The 17,781-nt window shown below is 46.0% G+C and overlaps 1 protein-coding gene across 5 annotated transcripts in view; it reads left to right on the top strand.

Annotated features, from left to right (window-relative positions):
- LOC138662255 (dual specificity testis-specific protein kinase 1-like) overlaps positions 1-17,781 on the top strand; it is a 52,936-nt gene that overhangs the window by 20,430 nt on the left and 14,725 nt on the right. For 4 of the 5 annotated variants that reach the window (XM_069747640.1, XM_069747639.1, XM_069747642.1 and 1 more), the window contains exon 2: positions 15,083-15,282. In XM_069747640.1, the coding sequence (XP_069603741.1) occupies positions 15,097-15,282 (186 nt within the window). In that variant the 5' untranslated portion in view covers positions 15,083-15,096. Of the gene's footprint in view, positions 1-8,010; positions 8,146-15,082; positions 15,283-17,781 lie in introns of those variants that run through there. The other variant, XM_069747641.1, reaches the window with a different exon arrangement.

The raw sequence follows: 17,781 nt of genomic DNA on the forward strand, positions 1-17,781 counted from the left end.
TCTCAGTGAGAAAAACAAGAAAAATCTTGTAGTTATTATGCCTTTTAATGTCTAACAAAAATAAAATAAATTATGTTACAAAGCAAGCTTTCCAAACTTTCCTCCAGCATGGTGTAACAAAGTTTCTGAAGAAACACAAATATATGCACACAAAATAATAAAAAACAACAACAAAAGAGAAGTAAGGACAGACATGGCATGATAAATAGGCATTTAAATAAATAAACAAACTGAGCTCAGAGACTGAATCCTTAATTGGAGAAGGTTAGTGGTGTGAGGGTATGTGCACACGTTCAGGTTTTTTTCACGTTTTTTCGCAATAAAACCGCATTAGAAACTGCAGACATATGCATCCTATCATTTAGAATGCATTCTGCAATTTTTGTGCATATGATGCGTTTTTTTTCCGCGAAAAAAACGTATCGCGGTAAAAAAAAGCAGCATGTTCATTAATTTTGCAGGTTTTTTTCACATTTTTCCCGCTATTCTATGCATTTGGAAAAAACGCATCAAAAACGCGCCAAAAATGCATGCGGATTTCTGGCATAAATGTCAGGTTTATGTAAGGAAAATTTCTGCCAGAAATCTTGACGTGTGCACATACCCTGAAAGTTTTATGGTCCCAATCAGGGGGCGGACATAGTGCATGTGCAGCGCGTTCAAACGCACCGGAGGTGGAGGGGGACCCTTGCAGGGCAGCTATCACTTGAGGGCAATCTGGCCTGTTTCTGCGGCCCCGAGGTTCAGGGGTCCCCTAGCTAGATTGCTTTCATGTGCGGTAGCTAGGGATCGATCCCTGCAGCTCCAATCCATTTGCGGAGTGGAGCTGTAGTGATCCATCCTGCTTGCTGGCTACGTTTCCTGTCTGACACAGCAGCGCAGCTGGATGATGTCAGCATTCAGCGCTCGGCTGTGTTAGATAGAGGAAGCTGCTGGTGACGAAGATGCTGCGGGGGAGCGTGCGGAGAGGTGAGCGGTGCTGTGTGTGTGTGTGTGTGTGAACGTGCGGAGAGGTGTGTGTATGTATCTGTGTGTGTAGGCAGGCATGCAGGCAGGGAATGTTGAGGGTGGAGGTGGAGTAGGCAATGATGGAGGTGGGGAGAAGGCAATCGTAGAGGTGATGGAGAGAGCAATGATGGAGGTGTGTTTGTGTGGAAAATGTTAGGGGCGGTGGTGGAGAAGGCAATGATGGAGGTGGTGGGGGAGAAGACAGTGGTGGAGGTGGTGATGGAGGTGGTGGAGAGGGCAATGATGGAGGTGGTGGAGAGGGCAACCTTGCAGGTGGTGGCGAGAGCAATGATGGAGGTGGTAGGGAAAACAATGATTGGTGATGGGGAGAAAAGTGATTGCGGTGGTGGAGAGGGCAATGATGGAGGTGATGGGCAGGGCAATAATTGGAGAGGGCAATGATGGAGGTGGGGGAAGGCAATGATGGAGGTGGGGGAAGGCAATGATGGAGGTGGTGGCGAAGGCAATGATGGGTGGTGGCGAGGGCAATGATGGAGGTGGTGGAGAGAGCAATGATGTAGGTGGTGGAGAGAGCAGTGATGTAGGTGGTGGGGAAAACAATGATTGGGGTGGTGGAGATGGTAATGTGGGAGAACAATGATTGGGGTGGTGGGGGAGAACAGTGATTGGGGTGGCAGGGAGAGCAGTGTTGGAGGTAGTGGGGGAGAACAATGATTGGGGTGGTGAAGTCAATGATGGGGGAGAACAATGATTGGGGTAGTAGAGAGGGCAATAATTGGGGTGGTGGAGAGGGCAAGATGGAGGTGGTGGGGGAGAACAATGATTGGGGTGGTGGAGAGGGCAATGATGGAGGTGATGGGGAGGACAATTATTGAGATGGTGGAGAGGGCAATGATGGAGGTGGTTGGGGAGAACAATGATTGGGGTGGTGGAGATGGCAATGATGGGAGTGGGGGAGATGGCAATGATGGGGATGATGGGGGAGGGCAGTGATGGAGGTGATGGTGAGGGCAGTGATGGAGGTGATGGGGAGGGCAGTGATGGAGGTGATGGTGAGGGCAGTGATGGAGGTGATGGGGAGGGCAGTGATGGAGGTGATGGGGGAGTGCAGTGATGGAGGTGATGGGGAGGGCAATGATGGGGGTGGAGAGAGCAATGATGGAGGTGATGGGGAGAAAAATGATTGGGGTGGTGGGGAAGGCAATGATGGAGGAGGTGATGGGGAGGACAAAGATTTGGATGGAGAGGGCAATGAGGTGGTGGGGGAGAAGGCAGTGATGGAGATAATGGGGGAGGGCAATGATGGAGGTGATGGGGAGTGCAGTGATGGGGGTGGTGGAGAAGGCAATGATAGGAGTGGTGGAGAGGGAAATGATGGGAGTGATGGAGAGGGCAATGAATGGGAGTGGTGGAGAGAGCAATGATGAGGGTGGTGGAGAGAGCAATGATGAGGGTGGTGGAGAGAGCAATGATGAGGGTGGTGGAGAGGGCAATGATGAGGGTGGTGGAGAGGGCAATGATGAGGGTGGTGAGAGGGAAATGATGGGATGTGGGGGGAAGTCAATGAGGAATATGGGAAATTGGGATGGGAGGAAGGGGGGGCTTATGATTGACTTATGAACAGGGGAGGGAGAGGAGGACATTAGATAAAGATGTAAATTGAATTGAGTGGTGGAGGAGGGTGCTAAGCCCCTGATAGTGTGCATAGGATAAGGTGCATAGGATGCTTTATAATGAATTGAAAGGTGGGAGAAGATCCTGGCAGCGACTTTTAATGAATTGTGAGGTGGCTGAGGATGCTCATTACATGATAGCGTCTTCTCCCACCCCCAAATTCATTTTGATGCTATCAAGTACTTATAATGAATAGAGGGACACATGACAGGGACTAAGGTTATGTGCACACATTCAGGATTTGCAGGAGAAAGTTCTGCTGCATGTCCTAATGTGTTGGCAGGAAGAAAGTTGCGTAAAATACATTTTTACCCTTCGCCACGACAGCACCCCACATGAGAGAGAGGGATCCGCCCATAGGAACAGGAAACCTACAGAATAAAAGGAGGCGGTCCCCTCTCCTCCTCAGTTTAGGTTTCCTGTTCCTACAGGGACCCGGCTTACCTACAGATGAAGAGGATCCCTGGGCCATGCACCCGCCTGCGCCGGTTTCTGTGGGAACGGCAGGGGCTGCGGTACCAGAAGCAGCGGCGGGGGAGCCCCTGCATGCAGCCTCCCCCCTCGTCTGGCCAAACATCCACGGTCCGGGTCCGGTCACCGTTGGTCCGGCCGGCACTGTGAGGACGCGCGCGCTGCAGCGGCCGGCTTAATAGCCTCCGGCTGCCGCATGGTGATGAGAGCGGCGCGTCTAACCCGGAAGTCGCGGGAGCACTTCCGGGTTGGTCCGGGGAGGCAGGAGAATGGGCGGCAGTTTTAAAAATGCAGCGCTAGCGTCGGGCCGGTGTGTGTGAAATGGCTTCACCGGCCGACGAAGCGCACCTGCCCGCAGTGCAACAGCGCTCTCCCAGCAGGGAGAGAAGCACGAGGAGCAGCACAAAGAGTGGTGGCCGACCTCCAGAGAAGAGTTCTACCACCAAACGAATTCCGCCTCCAGAACCGGTACCTGTCAGCTTCACTGGGTGAGTTTTTGAAAGAGTCTCTTCCTATATGCTGATATATGTTCCTCCTGTATCCTTCCTCTAGACTAAGAAAAGGACACACAAATCTAAGCATAAAGAGTGTGCTTTATGTACGCAGCCCCTCCCGGATGATTATGCCAAAAAACTGTGTGCAGAGTGTATCATGCAAACTCTACGGCAGGAAAATATCATGACTCCCTCAGATGTCAGAGCTATTATCCGAGAAGAGATGCAGGGTTTGGCGCAGACAAGTAGCGCCAGTACCCGTCAGCCTAGCAGGTCCCGGTCTCCGGTTAGTTCGGAGTCAGAGGGTGTCTGTATTTCTTCAGACGAAGAGGGATCTCAGCCGAGCTCATCCGAGACTGAAGGGGGACTTTGTCTTCCCAACAGTAATGTGGACAATTTAATAAAATCTGTCAGGAGCACGATGGGGTGCCCAGATGGGAAAGAAAAGAAATCAGCACAGGACATAATGTTTGCGGGGTTAGGACAGAGGAAACGTAGGTCCTTCCCCGTCATACAAACCATCAAAGATATTGTTAAGAAGGAGTGGGACAAGCAGAATAGAGGGTTTTTACCATCATCCTCTAAAAGGCGCTATCCCTTCAGCGATGAAGACCTAAACACCTGGTCAAAGGTGCCAAAAGTTGATGCTGCGGTAGCCTCCACAACCAAACAGTCGGTCCTACCAGTGGAGGATTCAGGGGTCCTGACAGACCCGCCGGACCGTAAAGCAGAAGCTTTACTAAAGAGGTCATGGGAAGTCAATACGGGGGCGTTCAGGCCCGCCATATCTAGTACCTGTACTGCAAGATCTCTACTAGTATGGACAGAGCAATTGGAGGAACAGATTAGAGGCAAAACTTCGAGGGAATCTATCCTGCTGAAATTGCCTCAAATTAAAGAAGCAGTAGCATTCCTAGCTGATGCCTCAGTGGACTCGCTACGTCTTGCAGCCAGGTCAGCCGGCCTAGTCAACACAGCCCGGCGTGCACTCTGGCTAAAGAATTGGAAGGGGGACGCACAAGCTAAAGCGAAACTTTGTGCGATTCCCTGTCAGGGTGAGTTCCTTTTTGGGAAGACGCTGGATGAACTCCTGAATAAAGCAGGTGAAAGGAAGAAAGGCTTCCCTAACCAGTATCTTCCATCCTACAGGAGAGCCTTCAGGAGACGCCCCTTTACTAGGAACAAGCCGCTTGAACAAAGAGAGCGATGGGAGTCGAAGGACCCAAAGCAAAAAGGTGCCTTTTTTAGCGGGTCCCATAATCCGAGACGTAAATACCGCTAACCAGGAAGTAGGCGGCAGATTAAAATTTTTTCTTCCCCAATGGGAACAGATAACATCCAGCCAGTGGATTCTGGACATTGTGCAATACGGCCTTAAATTAGAATTTGATCGAATCCCTTGGGATTCCTTCATAATAACATCTCCAAAAGGTCAGGACCAACAGAGGGCTCTAGAAATAGAGATCCTATCTCTTCTATCTAAAAAAGTCCTGATAGAAGTTCCCCAGGATCAAAAAGGGAAAGGGTTCTACTCCCCTTTATTCCTGATTAATAAACCAGATGGTTCATTTAGAACCATCATAAATCTTAAAAAATTAAATTCTTTCCTGCGTTATCATACCTTCAAAATGGAATCCATTAGTTCTACCATAAAACTCTTATTCCCTAGGTGTGTCATGGCCGGAATAGACTTAAAGGACGCCTATTACCATCTTCCCATACATGCCGAACATCAGCAGTACCTAAGGGTAGCAGTCACCCTGGAGGGAAAGGTTCGTCACTTTCAGTATGTTGCAATGCCATTTGGGCTTTCTATGGCTCCCCGCGTCTTCACTAAGGTGATACTAGAAGTGATGGCTCATCTACGCCAACGAGATACCTTGATAATACCCTACCTAGATGACTTTCTAGTGGTAGGAAGCTCTGCACTTCAATGTAAAACTCGTCTATCTAATACGATCTCGTCCCTACAGGAGTTAGGTTGGATCGTCAACTTCGAAAAATCTCGGCTGAAACCAGAAACTGTTCAGACATTTCTAGGAATCCAGCTAGACTCCGTAAGTCAGAAATGCTTTCTTCCTCAGTCAAAGAGGTTGACTATACAATCAAAGGTATCAGACGCAATACGCAAACCCTACATGACACTAAGAAAGGCCATGTCCTTACTGGGGTCATTATCATCATGTATCCCTGCTGTACCTTGGGCACAATTCCATACCCGTCAATTGCAGTACGAAGTATTGTCGGCTCAGGGGAAAGACGGTTATCTAGAAAGTAGAATAACTCTTTCCAGTAATGTCTTAGAATCGCTATCCTGGTGGCTAGACATGGACCACCTATCACGGGGTGTGCCATGGATAATAGACCCGTCTAAAATAATTACCACCGACGCCAGCCCTATTGGGTGGGGAGCACATATGGAAGACAATCTGGCCCAAAATACTTGGGATCAGACAGAATTAATATGTTCCTCCAACTGGAAGGAGTTAAAAGCAATAGAATGTGCCTTATATCATTTTCTTCCGCAGATTCATGGAACAAATGTAAGAATTTACTCAGACAATTCCACCGCAGTGGCATACTTGAACCGTCAGGGTGGTACAAAGTCAGGAAGTCTGATGACCATAGCTGCAAACATCTTTCAGCTGGCAGAGGCTCATCTAACATCCTTAACAGCCCTGCACATCAAAGGTGTAGAGAACATCAGGGCAGACTACCTCAGCAGAAACGAGTTGCGTCAAGGAGAATGGACCTTAAACAAATCCATATTCAGAAGGATAACAGAAGCATGGGGGATACCACAAATCGACCTATTTGCCACAAGAGACAACCGGCAAGTACAAAGGTTCGCTTCCCTGAACACCAGGGATCACCCAGATATGTTGGACTCTCTCCACCATCCTTGGCGGTTCAGACTGGCATATGCCTTTCCTCCAATGTCTCTGATTCCTCTAGTGATCAGAAAGATCAGGAGGGAACAGGCAAGAGTAATCATCATTGCACCATTCTGGCTGAAAAGACCATGGTTCTCTTGTCTCCAGACCATGTGCCTATGCGATCCTTGGATCCTCCCATCAGACAAGGAGCTGCTGTACCAAGGCCCCTTTTTCCACCCGCAAGTGAAAGGTCTTCACTTGACGGCGTGGAATTTGAGAGGCAACTATTAAGTTCCAGAGGGTTCTCAACAGAACTAGTAAACACCCTCTTATTGAGCAGGAAAAGATCTACCACCCTAATATATAGTAGGGTATGGAATACATTTTTAGACTTCTACACGGTACCGTTCACTAAGCAAGTTCCACTCACACCTATCCTAGAGTTCTTGCAAAAAGGCCGAGAGTTAGGACTATCTGTAAATACCTTAAGAGTTCAGGTCTCGGCATTAGGAGCCCTATATGGATGCAATATAGCAGCTAATAGGTGGATCTCCAGATTCATAAAATCTTGTGAACGTAGTAAACCGGTCCATATTCCCCGTCTACCTCCGTGGGATTTAAATCTAGTATTAGAGGCCTTAACAAGCTCTCCATTTGAACCATTAGATTCAATACCTTTAAAAATCCTAACATATAAAGTAGCCTTACTAGTAGCCCTAACCTCAGCTAGACGGGTTAGTGACATCCAGGCCCTATCAGTAGACCCACCTTTCTTACTGATATTTCATGATCGGATAGTCCTGAAACCAGACCCCTCATACCTCCCTAAGGTAGCGTCCACCTACCACAGGTCACAAGAAATATTTCTCCCTTCCTTTTTTGATTCACCTGTAACTCCAGAACAACATAAGTTCCACACCTTAGATGTCAGAAGAGCCATCCTGACTTATATAGAAAGGTGTCAGACATGGAGGGAGAGTAGGGCTCTGTTTATCTCCTTTCAGGGCCACAAGAAAGGACATGGGGTCACGAGAGCTACCATATCTCGGTGGATCAGAGATGCTATCTGCTTGGCCTATACGTCAAAAGGCGAGATTCCTCCAGTGGGTATAAAAGCGCACTCAACACGAGCCATGGCTTCCTCCTGGGTGGAACAAGCAGATGTACCGATCCATTTAATATGTAAGGCTGCAACTTGGTCTACACCTTCTACCTTATACAACCATTATAGACTTGATCTGTCCACGTCTTCTGATCTGACCTTTGGTAGAGCTGTTCTTAATACAGTAATCCCACCCAAATAATGACTCTCTGAAAATCTCTCATGTGGGGTGCTGTCGTGGCGAAGGGTAAAAAGCCGGATTACGTACCGGTAATGCTCTTTTAATGAGTCCACGACAGCACCCATATATTACCCTCCCTAAATTATGCACAGCTCTTTCCTTTAAGGTCACAAATAATGGTTGTATAGAGTTAAGAAATTTATGTGACTGAATAAGAATGAATACTAACACTTTTGCGGTTCCCTTTTTATACTCTGTAACTAAACTGAGGAGGAGAGGGGACCGCCTCCTTTTATTCTGTAGGTTTCCTGTTCCTATGGGCGGATCCCTCTCTCTCATGTGGGGTGCTGTCGTGGACTCATTAAAAGAGCATTACCGGTACGTAATCCGGCTTTTTTTCCACATTTTTCCCATGCTTTTTGTTTTTTCCCCCATTGGTATGGTGAAATACGCTGCAAGAATTGACAATATGCAGATTTTCATCTGCTGCAAATCTGCAAGGAAAAAATAATCAGCGTGTGCATGACACTTTAGGGATCTCATTCACTTACCTTGTACTGTAAAGCCTTATTCCGAGTGTACATACATAGTGTATTCACTTATGTATAGCACAGTCCCTTAGTATATAGTGTACTCACTTATGTATAGCACAGTCATTTAGTATATAGTGTACTTACTTTTTATGTATAGCACAGTCCCTTAGTATATAGTATACTCACTTATTATGTATAGCACAGTCCCTTCGTATATAGTAGTAGATGGTGGCCCGATTCTAACGCATCGGGTATTCTAGAATATTTATGTATGTATATTGCAGCCACATAGTATATAGCACAGGCCACGTAGTATATAGGAGCCATGTAGTATATAGCAGACAAATACTACGTGGCCTGTGCTATATACTATGTGGCTGCTATATACATACATATTGTAGAATACCCGATGCATTAATACAGGCCACGCAATATATAACAGTGGCCACACAGTATATAACACAGCCATGTACTATATAACACAGCCCACGCAGTATATAGCAGCCACGTAATATATAATACAGCCCACGCAGTATATAGCAGCCACGTAGTATATAACACTGCCCACGCAGTATATAGCAACCACGTAGTATGTAACGCTGCCCACGCAGTATATAGCAACCATGTAGTATATAACACTGCCCACACACTATATAGCAGCCACATAGTATATAACACTGCCCACGCAGTATATAACAGTGGCCACGTAATATATAGCACAGCCCACGCAGTATATAGCACAGCCCACAGAGTATATCACACAGCCCACATAGTTTATAACACTGTCTATGTAGTACAGGTCCTTCTCAAAAAATTAGCATATAGTGTTAAATTTCATTATTTACCATAATGTAATGATTACAATTAAACTTTCATATATAATAGATTCATTATCCACCAACTGAAATTTGTCAGGTCTTTTATTGTTTTAATACTGATGATTTTGGCATACAACTCCTGATAACCCAAAAAACCTGTCTCAATAAATTAGCATATCAAGAAAAGGTTCTCTAAACGACCTATTACCCTAATCTTCTGAATCAACTAATTAACTCTAAACACATGCAAAAGATACCTAAGGCTTTTATAAACTCCCTGCCTGGTTCATTACTCAAAACCCCCATCATGGGTAAGACTAGCGACCTGACAGATGTCAAGAAGGCCATCATTGACACCCTCAAGCAAGAGGGTAAGACCCAGAAAGAAATTTCTCAACAAATAGGCTGTTCCCAGAGTGCTGTATCAAGGCACCTCAATGGTAAGTCTGTTGGAAGGAAACAATGTGGCAGAAAACGCTGTACAACGAGAAGAGGAGACCGGACCCTGAGGAAGATTGTGGAGAAGGACCGATTCCAGACCTTGGGGAACCTGAGGAAGCAGTGGACTGAGTCTGGTGTGGAAACATCCAGAGCCACCGTGCACAGGCGTGTGCAGGAAATGGGCTACAGGTGCCGCATTCCCCAGGTAAAGCCACTTTTGAACCATAAACAGCGGCAGAGGCGCCTGACCTGGGCTACAGAGAAGCAGCACTGGACTGTTGCTAAGTGGTCCCAAGTACTTTTTTCTGATGAAAGCAAATTTTGCATGTTATTCGGAAATCAAGGTGCCAGAGTCTGGAGGAAGACTGGGGAGAAGGAAATGCCAAAATGCCTGAAGTCCAGTGTCAAGTACCCACAGTCAGTGATGGTGTGGGGTGCCATGTCAGCTGCTGGTGTTGGTCCACTGTGTTTCATCAAGGGCAGGGTCAATGCAGCTAGCTATCAGGAGATTTTGGAGCACTTCATGCTTCCATCGGCTGAAATGCTTTATGGAGATGAAGATTTCATTTTTCAGCACGACCTGGCACCTGCTCACAGTGCCAAAACCACTGGTAAATGGTTTACTGACCATGGTATTACTGTGCTCAATTGGCCTGCCAACTCTCCTGACCTGAACCCCATAGAGAATCTGTGGGATATTGTGAAGAGAAAGTTGAGAGACGCAAGACCCAACACTCTGGATGAGCTTAAGGCCGCTATTGAAGCATCCTGGGCCTCCATAACATCTCAGCAGTGTCACAGGCTGATTGCCTCCATGCCACGCCGCATTGAAGCAGTCATTTCTGCCAAAGGATTCCCGACCAAGTATTGAGTGCATAACTGAACATTATTATTTGTTGGTTTTTTTGTTTGTTATTAAAAAACACTTATTTGATTGGATGGGTGAAATATGCTAATTTATTGAGACAGGTTTTTTGGGTTATCAGGAGTTGTATGCCAAAATCATCAGTATTAAAACAATAAAAGACCTGACAAATTTCAGTTGGTGGATAATGAATCTATAATATATGAAAGTTTAATTGTAATCATTACATTATGGTAAATAATGAAATTTAACACTATATGCTAATTTTTTGAGAAGGACCTGTATATAGCAGCCACGCGGTATCTAACAGCCCACGTAGTATACAGCAGTGTGGGCACCATATCCCTGATAACAAAATAATTAAAATAAAAAATAGTTATATACTCACCCCTGGGATCCAGTGAAGCTCCGGCGATACGCGCATGGCTGACGCCATCTTCCGTTCCCAGGATGCATTGCGAAATTACCCAGATGACTTAGTGGTCTCGCGAGACCGCTAAGTCTTCTGGGTAATTTCGCAATACATCGCCGGGAACGGAAGATGGCGGCCGGCGCCAGCGGCTCGGCGGACAACGGAGGATGAGTATAGCAGTTTTTTTTGTTTTTTTATTATTTTTAACATTACATTTTTTTTTAATATTGATGCCGCATAGGCAGCATCAATAGTACAAAGTTGGGGACACACAGGGTTAATAGCAGCGGTAACGTTACCCGTGGCATAACGCGGTCCGTTGCCGCCGGCATTAACCCTGTGTGAGCAGTGACCGGAGGGGAGTATGCGGGCGCCGGGCACTGACTGCGGGGAGTAAGGAGCGGCCATTTTCTTCCGGACTGTGCCCGTCGCTTATTGGTCGCGGCCAAATCAGCGACTTGGATTTCCATGACAGACAGAGGCCGCGACCAATGAATATCCGTGACAGAAAGACAGACGGAAGTGACCCTTAGACAATTATATAGTAGATACTCACTTATTATGTATAGCACAGTCCCTTAGTATATAGTATACTCATTATGTATAGCACAGTCCCTTAGTATGTAGTGTACTCACTTATGTATAACACCGTCCTTAGCTACATAGTTTCCTCTTTTATTATGTATAACACCATCTCTTATTACGCACTATCCTCTGTAGTTATATATGTGCCGTCCCTTATTATATAGCTTCCTCTGCTGTTATGTACAATGCTGTCTCTTATATAGTGTGTTCTTGATATTTTTGTTATTCACAGCACCCTCTTTTAATACATAGTCCCCTCTCTTGTTAGATATAAAATGACTGCTGATGGAGTAGCTGGTGACCAGACAACCAGTCCATCAGCTCCTCCATTAGAAAAGAAGCTTTCCCATGCTCCATCAGCCGTCATTGCATTATACATGTAACAAGACGGGACCGTATGTAATAAAGACATGGCTCTATATAATCCGATATGTAAGGGATGGTGCTGTACATAACAGGAGAGGGCACTGTGTAATAAGAGACAACAATATACATAATAAAGTAGACTATGTAAGATATATAACTGTAAGCTCTGTCGCCGTAAAAGGAGGGGGGCGTAGACAAGTTTCTTGCACAGGGGCTCCAAGCTGTCAATGTCTACCCTGGTTTCAATATCCAAGAAAGATCAGAGACCTGTGCCCTCAATGTCTCTCGAGCAGATTCCTCAGATCTTGTAGTGCATCATAAATCCTCCTGACAGATTTAGTCCTGTGTGGAGGGAATCAAATACTCTAAGTTTGTATTCCCAAACTCTTCAATGTTTTGTGATGTAAAATTGCATTTTAATATGACAACTTTCATAGTTATGTTGTATATTTGTGTTTCTTCAGAAAATTTTACACCATGAATGAGGAAGGAACCTAAAAAGTCTTGAAAGCTTGTAACATCATGTATTTTATTTTTGTTAGCTATTAAAAGGTATCATAACTACAAGATTATCTTGTTTTTCTCACTGAGAGCACCCGCTGCTGAGTAATGCACATTATGAGCTGAAAAGAGGGGAAGGGATAACTGGTCTCTATAATACTATCCACTATAAACCACAAGATAACTACTAGAATACTGCTCATTACGTATAAGAATATAACTACTACTAGATGGTGGCCCGATTCGAACGCATCGGGTATTCTAGAATATGCCCAGCCACGTAGTATATTGCCCAGCCACATAGTATATTGCCCATCCACGTAGTATATTGCCCATCCACGTAGTATATTGCCCAGCCACGTAGTATATTGCCCAGCCACGTAGCATATTGCCCAGCCACGTAGTATATTGCACAGCGATGGAGTATACAGCACAGAGCCATGTAGTATACAGACTTAAAATAAAAAATAAACATATACTCACCCCCCGTTGAAGTCCTGACCCTGTGTGCGGTGTACGCGGCAGCTTCCGGTCCCAGGGTTGGTATGGGCGCAGGACCTGTGATGACGTTGCGGTCACATGACCGTGACGTCATGGCAGGTCCTTCTCCCACACCATCCTTGCCACTGGAACCTGCCGCTTGCATGGAGCGGTTACCGGAGCGTCTCGAGGAGCGGGAAAGGCGCAGGAATGTGAGTATATGATGATTTTTTTAAAATTATTTTTAACATTAGATCTTTTTACTATTGAGGCTGCATAAGCCTCGACCAATCAGCGACGCGGGATTTCCGGGACAGACCGATAGAAGTACCCCTTAGACAATTATATATATATATATATATATATATATATATATATATATATATATATATATATATAATATACTAGATTGTGGCCCGATTCTAACGCATCGGGTATTCTAGAATATGCATGTCCACGTAGTATATTGCCCAGCCACGTAGTATATTGCCCAGCGACGTAGTATATTGCCCAGGCATGTATGTAACAGGTTACAAAATAAAAAAGAAACATACTCATCTTCCGAAGAGCCTGTTGTAGTTCCGGCGCCTGTGCGAGGTGTACGCGGCAGCTTCCGGTCCCAGGGTTGGTATGAACGCAGGACCTGTGATGACGTCGCGGTCACATGACCGTGACATCATGGAAGTTCTTTCTCCCATAGCATCTTTGGAAGCGGAACCTGCCGCTTGCAGTGCCGAGGACAGGATGCGACGGCGGAGGGTGACAATAACGTTTTTTTTTTTTTAATTATTATTTTTAACATTAGATCGTTTTACTATTGGTGCTGCATACGCAGCATCAATACTAAAAAGTTGGTCACACAGGGTTAATAGCTGCGTAACCGGAGTGCGTTACACCACAGTCTGGTAACGCTGGCATAAACCCTGTGTGAGGGCTGACTGGAGGGGAGTATGGAGCGGGCACTGACTGACTGCGTGGACGAAAGAGCGGCCATATTGCCGCCGGACTGCGGGCGTCGCTGATTGGTCGTGGCAATGGTCGTGGGCGTTTTGCCACGACCAATCAGCGACTTGGATTCCATGACAGACAGAGGCCGCGACCAATGAATATCTGACAGAAAGACAGCCAGACAGAAAGACGGAAGTGACCCTTAGACAATTATATAGTACATATAGATAATACTGCCCCCTATATACATGACTATAACTACTATAATACCGCCCCTATGTACAAGAATATAACTACTATAATACTGCCACCTATGTATACAGGAATATACCTACTATAATACTGCCACTATGTACATGAATATAACTACTATAATACTGCCCCCTATGTGTACAGGAATATAACTACTATAATACTGCCCCCTATGTATATAGGAATATAACTACTATAATACTGCCCCCTATGCACAAGAATATAACTACTATAATAATGCCCTCTATGTACCAGAATATAACTACTATAATACTGCCCCCTATGTACAAGAATATAATTACTATAATACTGCCCCTATGTACCAGAATATAACTACTATAATACTGCCCCCTATGTACAAGAATATAACTACTATAATACTGCCCCCTATGTACAAGAATATAACGCTTCTCACCTATAATTCTATATTATTCTTCTGCCCTGCAGAGCATCTCACCTATAAACCTATATTATTCTTCTGCCCTGCAGAGCATCTCACATATACCTGCATAATATCCCCCTGTTCTGCAGAGCATTTAACCTATAGGTCTTTGCTATTCTCTGTCCTGCAGAGCATCTCACCTATAATTATATATTGTTGTTCTGCCCTGCAGAGCATCTCACGTATACCTGCATAATATCCCCCTCTCCTGCAGAGCATTTAACCTATAGGTCTTTGCTATTCTCTGTCCTGCAGAGCATCTCACCTATAATTATATATTGTTCTTCTGCCCTGCAGAGCATCTCATGTATACATGCATATACTATCCCCCTGTCCTACAGAGCATTTTACCTATAATTCAGCCTGTGGGCAATTTTCTGTGGGCATTCTTCACCTTGCACCTTAAATATCATGGATCTGAAACTTTGTGATGCTGCAATTGGCAATTTTCTGTGTGGGCAATTTTCTGTGTGGGCATTTTTCCTGTGGGCATTTTTCCTGTGGGCATTTTTCTGGTCACCGAATATAACTACTATAATACTGCCCCCTATGTATACAGGAATATAACTACTATACCACTTGAACCGTACATTCTGAATTTTTATACATTAACCCCTCCGGCACTGTCATTAGTTCACACTGTACATCACAGCTCTTGTCCTTCTTTTTCAGTGGCCGTCCCCACAATGTGTGAGTCGGGGCTTTTCTCTCCTGAGCCAGCGAGTCCCGGACCATATTATGGCGAGTGCTCTGATGCCTACTACCAGGAGGACCGATGGCAGAAGCTGCGCACTGCTGTCAGGAAACTGGAATTTTGGGAGAGTTTTAGTGCTGAGCCGATAGGAAGTGGATTCTTCTCTAAAGTTTATAAAGTAAGTGACCCCCAGGATTCATTTCTTGGGTGACATCCCTTGATGCAGCTTTTGGAGGGGCAGTTACCACAGCAGGTCCTGCATGGGAGCTCCTCTGTGTTCCTTGGCAAGTGTGACCTTTAATAATTAATCTGTGCCCACAGCCGTGGGGGTGACGTGGGGCGGTATGATAATAGGAGGGAGACATGGCGGAGGACATAGAAGCAGTAAGCGGAGATCTGCCGCTACTGAAATATTAATTGTCTCCTGTTCTTTCAGGACGCAGCATTGTGTTCTCTGCCCGAGGTGAAAAGGGCGAAGCACAGGCCGAGCGCAGCGGGTCTGGCTGAACAATGGGTCAGCATAGTAAACATGGCTGAAAGGGCTGAGTAAATGGCGAGAGCCACCAAATCAACTGCCCTTGAGGGACATTAACCCTGGGAAGACTAGGTAGAAGCAGCATGGCGGCCATTACTGGCTACAAAGATGTAAATGTATGACTGCATTATGTGGTGGCCGTCGCCCCACTGCCCCGGTTCCCTGTAATGGATGGCATTGAGGGAAGGAGCAGGCATTTCTGTCTGCCCTGTGCTGCCTGCTAATGTTACCCGTTCTCCAGGAGGCGTATAATGGCGGTGAGGGCAGTTTTCCCGCTGTTTGTGTATTTGCAGATCTATGGTGGATTCTCGCGCCTCTGCTGTATCCAGGGGCCATGGCGGTTTGTTACTTCTCTGATCACACCGAGCAATGGATTATTCCACCGGCCGTCTGCTCCCTGCCCCGATGGGGAGAGTAGTGCTGGGATAGTGACACATCATAGGCGGTATCAGGACCACAGGACAGATACAGATCTCACAGGCAGTATCACACAGGATAGGATGAGATGCACAGCTCAGCAGACAGTATCACACAGGATAGGATGAGCTCAGCAGACAGTATCGCACATGATAGGATTAGATACACGTCTCAGCAGTCAGTATCACACAGGATAGGATTAGATACACAGCTCAGCAGACGGTATCACATAGGATAGGATTTGATATACAGCTCAGCAGACAGTATCACACAGGATACGATTAGATACAGCAGCTGTGATGTCCTTCTCTGTGGCCACTTTCCAGTTCTTGTGCCGTTGATGACATGTCGGACGTTGGATGTGCCCCGATGGGGGTTCAGCTTCTTTTTTGTTGGCCATTAATCATAATTAAAATCAAGCAAGATGGCTAACCGCACTTTCACAAGCCGGAGCGCACGTCCAGGTCCAGGGAACCCACTAGGACCATCGAAAACTCGAAGAAAAGAAGTGACAGCGCTCCATCCGGGTGTAGTCCAAATCAGCAAGTTTATTTCAAGCCATAAAAGCAGCAGACAGCAACGTTTCGACCTATTCGGTCTTTATCAAGCATGCCTTGCAGTGAAAGGGGCCGGCTTTAAATAGTATATGTGCCACGCAGGGCACCAATCACCAATAATCCGCCCCCCACCACACAATTCACAGTATAAACCTAAAAAACATACCTAAAACATATACCCATTAAAAATCTCCCCACCATAGCCCTTGACATGTGTACATAATACAAAAGTTCCCCATATCAAATATACAAAAACAACACAACTCGTCGGAATCCCAGCTGTCGGCATCAGGAGGCGTAGTCATCATGGAGTCATCTTCCAATCATCATGCCACCACATGGGGCTGTAAACAACAGGTAGCCAATCAAGCCCAAGCTCTCATGTGCGTCATAGAACCTACCGACGCAATCAGACGGATCCCCGGACCGGAAGTGTCCCTACGGCCAATGAGGGAACCTGTAACGAAAATGCATCTCTACATCGTAGCTCAAGCCTCCAGCCCCCACGATCAGATAACGCAGGCACATCACCGCTCCGATCCGCCCCCTTTACAGGAACCAATCATGAGACGGGAGCGCCACACGCCCATCTCCCGAAGGGCACGGGGCCGGGCCAAAGCATTACCATAGTAGCAATAGCGCTAACATGTCATAGCCAGTGCGTCCAGTAACTGGCTGGGCCAGGCGCTGCAACGATGGGAATTGCGCACCCAGATCTCAGCCAGGGTCAGAACCCCACACAATAGTCGGGGAACCAATCGAAGGAAGAGCTCGCAGCACATTCGCCTCGCATGCCGCACAGGATCAGCAATCATGTTGTCTGAACGACCATAGCCTAAGCACCATACGTGCGGCAACAAGAAAAAAAAGAACATAACAATCAATCAATATAATGTCACCAGTATATGACAGTTGAGGGATACAGGGGGAGAACCCAATCTGTTCACATCTACCAAAAATATCATGTTAACCTTCAACTGTGGCAAAATAAACCAAAATACCAAAAGACATAAATAAACAATAAAGGGATATATCATACATGACACAAGACATGAAGAGCCCTGGTATGGGAGACATTAAAAACAAATACCGACGATAATGAGTCCATAATCCTACCGAACACAACCATGTAGGTTAAACTCAATATTCAGGCCCTTAGGTTGTAGAG

The sequence above is a fragment of the Ranitomeya imitator genome, chromosome 2, assembly GCF_032444005.1.
Source record: "Ranitomeya imitator isolate aRanImi1 chromosome 2, aRanImi1.pri, whole genome shotgun sequence".
Lineage (NCBI taxonomy): Eukaryota > Metazoa > Chordata > Amphibia > Anura > Dendrobatidae > Ranitomeya > Ranitomeya imitator.